General features: G+C 42.5%; 1 protein-coding gene across 1 annotated transcript; it reads right to left on the reverse strand.

The window, feature by feature from the left end:
- Positions 1-209: 209 nt before the first annotated feature.
- On the reverse strand, positions 210-8,883 carry LOC131911237 (serpin B9-like). The gene is made up of 6 exons (XM_059263215.1): positions 8,716-8,883; positions 7,681-7,818; positions 7,069-7,186; positions 4,500-4,642; positions 1,999-2,154; positions 210-614 (listed from the first exon to the last, which is right to left on the reverse strand). Exons 1-6 carry the CDS (start codon positions 8,881-8,883, stop codon positions 210-212), a joined length of 1,128 nt encoding a protein of 375 aa, XP_059119198.1.
- Between the last annotated feature and the right edge of the window lie 744 nt (positions 8,884-9,627).

Below are 9,627 nucleotides of genomic sequence, written 5' to 3' on the forward strand. Positions count from 1 at the left end.
CAACCACTCTGTGATCCTGTGACCTGGCAAAGGGCAATGATGAATGTCAGGATAGGAGAGAGGAATGTGGGCATCATAAGATCAGGCTGCCAGGAGGAAAGTGCCCTCATCTTGGAACATGGGTTCAACCTATATGTCCATCCTCACAGGGTTGTAAGAGCTGTGAAGATGCTGAATAGAGAACTGTTTCCCACATAGTAAATGTGTCTTTACGGAGAAGAGAACCTGCCACAGAACAGGAGGGTGTTGGTTTCATTGTGCCTGATGAAGAAAAGGAAGGGGTGGTCAGCACAAAACCTTAGGTCACCACGAGATGAATCACAGCTTATATTTACCATGGTGGAGGCTGCAGCCTCGGTGCCTTCTTCATTCACCTCCACAACACTCTTGTGAACACACTCAGACACACACAGGTTTCTCTCCAGAGACATTCCGGATAAGTCAGCTTTGCCCCCTTGGAAGACATCCACCATTCCCAAGTGCTGAAACACAGACTTCATGTCATAATTCTCTTGCAGTTTAAATTTTGGAAGAAGAACCGCTGCTCTAGTCCTCCTCATAAAGTCTGGTTTGGTCCAGGATGTTAACTTCTCAAAAGTGAGATTGTCTTCCACCTGACAAAGCAAAATTAGAGACTTTCAGATTCACAGCTGAGGTCTTAACTCAGAGGCTCATAGACATTTCCCACTCACATTACCCTCCATCATTCTATAGGGGCACTGAATATTCACATGGCCAGACAGTGTGAGGGTCCCACCATCCTCCGAGCTTGTATGTGGCTTCACTGATGGGCATGGAAGAGAAGTAGCCGATGGTTGGGAAGATCTGGCTGTCCTCTCCTGAATCATTTCTGAGACATCTTTTATTCCAAGCCCTGGTGATTATGGTTTGGGTTGTGTTTGCTTTTGTTTTCTTGATCTAGACTTAGTTTTGAAGATAGTACATCATTGCAGCTGTTTTTAAAAAGTGGGGGGGGGGGGAGAAAGGACTTTTGGTGTGAGCCACACCAGAACGAAGGTCTATCCAGGGTTGGATTCTATGCATTTTGTGGCCTACTGTGGCTTTTATGTGAAATTTCCTCCAAAGGCTCACATACTGAACCATTATTCTGAAGCTGGCAGCAACATTTAGTGGGGCATCTATAATTTAGACATGAGGGGGTCTAGCAGAATGAGGAAGTAGTTACAGGAGGTGTACCTATGAAGGTCATCCTTGGTCCTTTGTCCCTTCTCCTTTCTCTGCTTCCTGTTTACTGAAAGGTCTGTAGTCTCTGTCATTATGGAAACCATTGATGGGGACAGGTAGCTTGAAATGAACCCTCTGAATCTGTGATCCAACGTAAATCCTTCCTATTCTGGGTAATTCATGTCAGGCATTTTGTCAGTGACAAAACACTAACACCATAGATGCCACAGTGAGGAAGCTGGATGGGAAGAGCCAGAGGAGCTATTGTGCCTACAAAGATCCCTTAGGTCATGCATACTCCATGGCCCACTGTTCAGAAGATGGCTGGCACACTGTGGGGTACCCTGCTGCAAGGAAGACCAAGATGTGTCATAATGCTCTGCCTGACTCTGTCCTCCTCAGCTGCATCCCTCCTCTTCCTCTTGGTTTGGGTAAAATGCAATATGTTTTCTGTCTATTTTGTGTTCTCAGATACTAAAAGAAAATACTAAGGAAGGTCATGATATGGGTTATCTTTATTTTGGGTGGCTATATACCAAGCCAATGTGTAGAGTTCATTGTCTGAGTTGTCTTCATTTTATCCTATCAGATAGCCATCTCCATTTAGTGATGAAGTTATGTTCTGTGTCAAGGTCACACAACCCACAATCGGAGTCTCAGACACAGCTTTGACCCAAAGACCAGCACCTGTACACAGCTCTAAGCTGGGTACCATCTACTCAGATGGCAGTTGCTAATCTGCAAACACTGCTTTCTGTTCTAATGAGAATGGACACTGGATTCTTCTCAGGGACATTGAGAGAGGTGCCTCACCTTGCTGAGGTCCACACCATCAACTGGGATCAGGACCATCAAGCTCAGCTCCATGCCATCGTAGGGTATCACCAGCACCTGTGCCTGAACTTCTTCCACATAGGCGAGGTTAAATACGCCTTTCTGATACATCATCTGCACTGGTCTTTTCTCCCTCTGAACAGAAGATTCCAGAACATAAAAGATATTATTGAGAGAGGTCAGAAGGTTTCCAAATGAGTGGAATTTAATAGCAGAAGTGTTTTTAGCACTCACAATGAAAATACTATTCATGGTACAGTGAACGCTTAGTCAATATCTACCAGTCTCTTCCTGCTTTCATAAAAATAGTAGAGTGCAAGCAAATATGGACTGTTGTAGATAGGATTCTACAGTTGTGATGAAACACCATCACCAAAACCGACTTGTGAAGGGAAGAGTTTACTTCATCTTACAACTCTCAGGTCACATTCCATCACTGAAGCAATTCATCAGGAACTCAGGTAAAAGCCATGAAGAATGCTACTTATTGACTTGTTTCCCACTGATTTCTCAATCTGCTTTCTTACATAGCTCAAGACTATCTTCCCAGGGTTGGCACTACCCACAATGTGCTGGGCCCATACCAATCATGAATCAAGAAAATGTCCAACAGACTTGCCTCTAGGCCAGTCTTACGGAGGCAGTTTCTCAGTGCAAAGTCCTTCTTTTCCAATGGCTCTAGCTTGTCTCAAGTTGAAAAAACAACAACCTGGACAGGGATTAACTCAGGAAAGATGATGTGTCATCCAGCAACAAATGTGCATTTCAAATATTAATATTTTTAAGTCCTGCTTGGGTCTAAAATGTTCCACAAAGGCTCATGATCCAAAGCCTTTGTCCACAGGGTAGCACCATTGGGAGCTGGACAAACCTTTAGGAGGTAGGGCCTAATGGGAGAAAGATAAGTATTGATTAGGGAACCCCTGAAGAAAATACTTGTCCTACAACCTCTTCCTGTTTCTCTCTTTTGCTTCCTGACTGCTGTGAGGTGAACAAGCCCCCACCATGCATTTCCTCCATGCTGTAGTACATCACCACAACCCAGAGTGATTGGACCAACTGACCCAGACTGAAACTTCTGGAACCATGAGCCCAATTAAATATTTCCTACTTTAATTTGGTTATCTCACAGGGTTTGCTATGCTAATGGAAAGATGACCACCAGCACACCAGAAATAGAGTTTCCACCATTTAATATTGTCAACCATTATATCTAAGGCAACAGCAAAAGCAATTGTAAATAACAGAAAAGCTCTCATAAACTAGACGGAGATATTTTCATAGTGGTATAAATGGGACTACAGACAGATATATCCTCTTAGAAAACAGCCTGGAAACAGGAGCACACATGCTCAGAGGTTCGCGATGGGTCACAACCTTATAACCCACCACAGAGCAGAGAGCTCTAGATCACAGACACTCACAGGCTAGGGCAGAGCTCCATCCTGATAGTCCATTAGCGAGAAGGAAAATCCCAGTTAAATGGCAACAAATTGGGGACCCTCTGGACTGATCTCCATGCATTTTAGTGATGCATTACAGTCTGATGACCCATCACAGGTAGACAGTTTTTGCCAACCCTTTAAAAGTTAGGGGCTATCTGGACAGAATCTCATGAATATTTCTATGATTAATCCAGTTTTTTCTGTTATGATAGTCCAGAGGTATTTTTTAAACACAGAAGTGGGATGACCATCTGGGAAGATTTTAATTACAGTGGTACATTAAACATAAAATTTTGCTACAGACCACCCATAATGAAGATTAAATTACCCAATAAAAAGACTCATTCTTTTACAAAGTTTTTTAAAGCACCCATAATAAAAAGCATAGCAAGGAGTTTATCATTCATGATATTCCAAACCACATCAAATTATATTTTATAGGTATAGGGCAAACAATTCTAATATCTACTTTAATTCAAATTATACTTGAATTAAGACTGAAATATTAATCACTCAGTTTCAATATTAGAAAGTGATAAAAACTGTTTAATAATGATAAATTGTGCAATAATTTTACATGATTATTTTAATTAAAAATTACTCTGTTATATAAGTATTCATATGTTACTTTCTACTTTGCCTCATGTTCCATACATATAATATACTATGTTAGCAGCTTAGTTTTGCTGTTCTAGAACATAAGGAAAATTTAATTTCTAAAATGAAGTAAGAACAATGGTTTTAGAGATATTGTCAGAAGCAGTAAGAGCCACCAACAGGATATAAAATAACACAGGGCATAAGTACTCTTCATTCCTATCATTTTCTACAGAGTTTAACCTTCTGTTCAGAAATATACGTTTCTGTGATTTTCTGTGATTTCCTGTTCTCTTTCTATCTGCACTGAGGACCAAGCCCAGCACCCACACAGGACATGTGATCTCTACCACTGAGCCCCAAAGCTACACATTCACAATCACACCCTTGCACGCAATCTCATAATACTGTCACGAACCTTTGCACACTGTTCCTTACCTGGTTTATTTTAAAGGGCATTTCCCTTGTGCGTTCTTTGTCAAACTCTTTTTGCCACTTTCCTTTGAAATATAAGGCATTGACAAGAACCAGCCTGGTCTCAGAATCAACTGAGCCACCCGACAGCAACTCTGGAATTTTCCCTTTTGAGGAAGCAGAGATTCATTTAGGCTCATGTTATACACGTGTGAGAAATGAACTGACATCTGGGCAGGTCCAAGCAGCATGCATTCAAGTTTGTGGAATGTGGATAAACATATTTAAAAAATCAAAACAACATACAAACACCCATTGTTGACTTGATGTCATGCACACTGGAAGAGCATGGCTAATGTGTGGATACTGAAAAACTTCCAAGTCTCTCAAGGAAAGCAGGTTTGGGAAAAGCAGAAAAAGTAACTCTGGGATGAAAAACAAAGAAGCAGGAAATGTGGAAAAGGTCACAGGGCACCAGAGTTTCCACCTGGGTGCTAATGCTGGTTGTCATCTTGATCGGGTCTGGAATCAACCAAGAGACATGTCTCTGGGCAGGTCTGTGAGGACAATTCCCAGAAAGAGTAACTAATGGAGAGGACGCTCTTCCAAGGAACCAAAGGCTTCCTGTGCTGCCCTGATATAAGGACTGAGAAGGAAGCAGCACTGTTTGGTCTGCCTGCCTCAGTCCCTGCTGGTGAGTGCATCGACACTGTTCACATCTCTGCAACTGCGATTTTCAGCTGACACTGGAGCCCATATGGACTAAGACTAGTGACTCTCCAGAGACATCTAGGCTTTTCATTACCAACTGACTGTTAAGGTCTCCAGCCTCATAAACTGGGCAGCTACCAGATTCTCAGCCTGTCCATAAGCCAATGATCAGTAGCTGATTACTTAGCCTGTATTGTGTGTGCCATTCTATTAAATCCCCTTAGTCAAATTCTGTTCCTCTAGAGCACTCTGACTAATACACTACTGTGAAATACAGCATCTCATCTAGTACTCTGTCATCATGCCCGACTCTACATACCACAGTATGTCAGACACTCAAGTACAGATACTAGTTTGGAGGATGTATTACTATTCTGCACTTCAGAGTCTCATCCATTCCTAGAGGAGATAATGCAGGTAGAAGGACACATTCTCTTCTTCTCTATTAAGGAGTATCCTTTCAATGATCAAGACAATCCTTGCTAATTTATGACATCAAGAGTACACAAGAAGTAAGGACTCCAAAAAAACTTCACAAACAATTGCTGAGATGTTAAGAAAATATTCTCATTCTATTCTCTCTCTCTCTCTCTCTCTCTCTCTCTCTCTCTCTCTCTCTCTCTCTCTCTCAGCAGAAATAGGAATGTACCTAGTGTTACAGAGGCATCTGAATGGTTTAATTATCAAACAATTATCTCAATGATCTCCATGACCAATGAACATGTAATCTCTAAAAACAAACAAACAAACAAACAAACAACTAAGTTCAACCCCCATTAGGCCAATGTAACTGAGCAGCCCTGACAGAGGAAATCAAGTCTAGTTTCATCAAATGTAAGTAAGGGATCTGTGGTGGTAGTGTGTCCCCCAAAATATTGTGTACCCTAATAAATTTATCTGGGGTCAGAGAACAGATAGCCACTAGACACAAAGGCTAGAAAATGGTGGTACTCACACCTTTAATCCTAGCACTCCAGAGGTAGAAATCCCTCTGGATCTCTGTGAGTTCAAGGCCACATTGGAAACAGCCAGGCATGGTGACACATGCCTTTAATCCCAGAAAGCGAGCCTTTAATCCCAGGGAGTGATGGTAGAAAGGAAAGATATATAAGGCGTGAAGACCAGAAACAAGAAGCATTTGGCTGGTTAAGCATTTGGCTGGTTAAGCTTTCAGGCTTTTGAGCAGCAATTCAGCTGAGACCCATTCTGGATGAAGACTCAGAGGCCTCCAGTCTGAGGTACAAGACCAGCTGAGGATCTGGCGAGGTGAGGTAGCTGTGGCTTGTTCTGTCTCTCTGGTCTACCAGCATTCACCCCAATAACTGGCCTCAGGTTTGATTTTACTAATAAGAACTTTTAAGATTCATGCTATAGGGATCTGATGCAGGAAATGTGGAAGCAGAAACAGAACTCCTCTTCAGAGGTAAAGGTGGTGTATGACTGAGGCAACAAAGACAGTAGGAGAATCCATCCCAAGGGCAAGATTATGGCCAAGGTCTACCCATGCATCTCCATCTCAGAGATGGTGGAGTCACCTGGCCTGCCAACTGCAGGCCACCCCTGTCTTCTAATGCAATCTGTTAGACTGGAAATCAGGCCCATAAGTTCTCAGGACATTTGTATCAGTCCCTCTCTCCTAGAGAAATACATAAAGAACTCTGTTTTTAAAGTCTGAATGTCTGAGTAAAATCTCCATGAATTCACTGAGGTCTAAATTATACCATGTGACCTAGCTGGTCTGTATCTCGTTGACTCTCGGAAATAACATTGAGATTAGTCAGTGGGGGAAGAAGGGAAGTTAAGAGAAAGGAGAGGGAAGAGGAGGGAGGGGTGGAAGAAAAAGGACAAGAATGTGGGGTGTGAAATAACTTGAAATCCTGACCTTCAGTCTGTTTGGAGACCCACGTGTTTATGTGTTTCCGGGACTCCTCTGCTGCTTTGACAAAGGACAGCTGCTCCAGCTCTGAGTGGTAGAACTGAAGACAGGACTCCTTAAAGGTCTGGAGAGAAATATGTTCAGTGAGGTAACATTGCAAAATATAGTGTCAGCAAGCTTCCCAAACTTTTGATACTGTGGCATTAAAAAAAAACAACAACAACCAAACTTAAAATGGGCGTGTATATCACTTTAAAGAACAAACATCTTTTTGTTCTAGGCCTTTGTAAGTGAGAATAAACAGACATGAATAAATTAAAAATTACATGAATAAATAAAAATAAAAATATTTCTGATTTGAAATATTTCAAGATATCAATACAGAACTGTCATCTTTGGGCAAGATTCAGGAGTTGAGTCTCACTATGTAGCCCAGGCTGGCCTAGAACTCACTACCTTCTTGTCTCAGTCTTCTAAGTGCAGGTAATAGAAGTGTAAACAATGACAATGACTAGAACTTGATCCTTAAATTTCCCAAGTTTTCTAGGGTCCTTCAATAGAGATCTATAGCAACAAGTATTTGACTACAATTGACATCATTCTACTGATACAACTTACTGTGAGAAATTCACAAGTGCTCTCTGCAAAGAGCCTGTTGGCTGTTCTAAGCGAGTACTTTCTGTTGGGCTTGTTCAGGTTACTGAGCAGCCCCTGGAAGCCTTGATGAACGTCTTTCTCTGTGTTTAAACCAAGTGCCTGTGAAGGAAAAGAATAAAATATTATGAACTCAGTGATGAGATGTTGTGGTTGTAAATATAATTTTCAAGCTGAAGAGTTACTCAGGTAGTGAGGTAATGGAGGCTCTGATGCGAAGTAGGTTGGTATTGAAACAAATAAAAGCAGAAATTAGCTTTCCTTGCTAATGAATAATTACAAGTCTATTACTCTAAAAATAATATAGGTCTTAGCAACCCATGCCTCAAATAATTTCAACATCTTTCTTTTCCATTGCAATACTTGGGACTGACCCTAGCTCTAAACAAATGCTGAGCAAGAGTTTACCAGCCCCACCACTGAGTTATGCTCATAATGCCTCCCCTTCAACTTTGATAAAACTTTTCATTTGAAACTAAATTGCCTTGGCTAGCCTTGGACTTGGAATCCTTCTGTCTCACTCACCTTAGTAGCTGGAATTAAAGCCCTGTGCCACATGGCTAGCATGAATCTATCTGTGCACCATTTTCTAGGTAAGTCTGGTCAAAATTTTGAGAGTTCCTCCAAGTTATTATTCTGGAAAGCTCACTGCCCTGAAAGAAGTCCTGAGGTAGGGGTCAGGGTAGAGAGATGGCTCAGCAGTTAAGAGCACTGGCTGTATTTCCAGAGGTTCAATTTCCAGCACCCACATGGAAGCGCACAGCTGTCTGAAACTCCTGTTCCAGGGACTTTCAGATCCTTGTACAGACGTATATGTGGGCAAAACATCAATGTACATAAATTAAAAAGAATTTTATTAAAGAAGGAGGTCTCACAGGATTAGACTGGCTTCTATCCTCTTTAGCCCCTGCCCCATGAAACAGTGTGTTCATATTCATACCCTCCCTTCTCAGCAACTCTTAGGCAAGTGAAGCAGGTGTGGGGTGACAGACAGCTTACCTGAGACATCTGGACTGCAGTGTCTCCCTTCGCCCCCAAGAGGACCATAGCTAGAGCAGAGGAGATGCTCACAGGAGAATAACAAACATTTTCCGAAGGGTTGCTTTCACAGAGCATCTTTAAAAGGTGGATGGCAAAGTTGCCATTTGCTTCAGACAGAGTATTCATGATGCAGAGTCTGGAGACAAAGGAGAAATGGTACTCAACATACACTGAAGGTTCATTGATCTGACTCAGGGGAATCTGGGACCCTATTCTTGGTTCTCATTCAAAGCTCAAAAGTACTTAAAATTGGACTTTAAAATTTATTCTTGGTCACAGTCCTTCCAATCTTAGGATTATTATCTAAGTGTGGTCATGGCAGCAGACCAAACTAGCGTCTGTGGCATCTGCATAGGTAGAGGTCAGATCATCAGGACTGCACACAGGACTCTGCTGAGAGAGGGGGCCTCTAGTCTCCTTCCATACACACCAGCTCCTCTCTCTGAAGATGGTGGCCTGGAGGATAAATAGGAGGAGGAGGAAAAGAGGAAGGGAAGAAGAAAACAGACATGAGCATCCAGGTCCTCTAGCCTGGCTTAGGCAAAGCTGCATTCTGGGTCTGCCTGTGAAGACTCCTCTGAGATATCCAGGTGTGCATTAGACAGAGTCCCTGCATTTGCAGCTGCTACAGGACAGACATGGAGATGCTGAATGAGACCCAAAGACAGGCTGGTGTCACCAGCTCTGCTGTGGAGCAGGGAGCATCCACCTGCAGTGGCTGCTCAGGAGGCCTTGATCAGGCAATGGCACCAGGCTGTTTCTCTGTGGAGCATACCTCACTCCCAGATGAATGGACAGCTTGGTCCAGACTAAGTGACTGCTCCTAACAACTTACCTCAAATCTGAGTCCCTGCACATCCCATGGCTGTG

This window comes from Peromyscus eremicus, chromosome 5, assembly GCF_949786415.1.
Source record: "Peromyscus eremicus chromosome 5, PerEre_H2_v1, whole genome shotgun sequence".
Taxonomy (NCBI): domain Eukaryota; kingdom Metazoa; phylum Chordata; class Mammalia; order Rodentia; family Cricetidae; genus Peromyscus; species Peromyscus eremicus.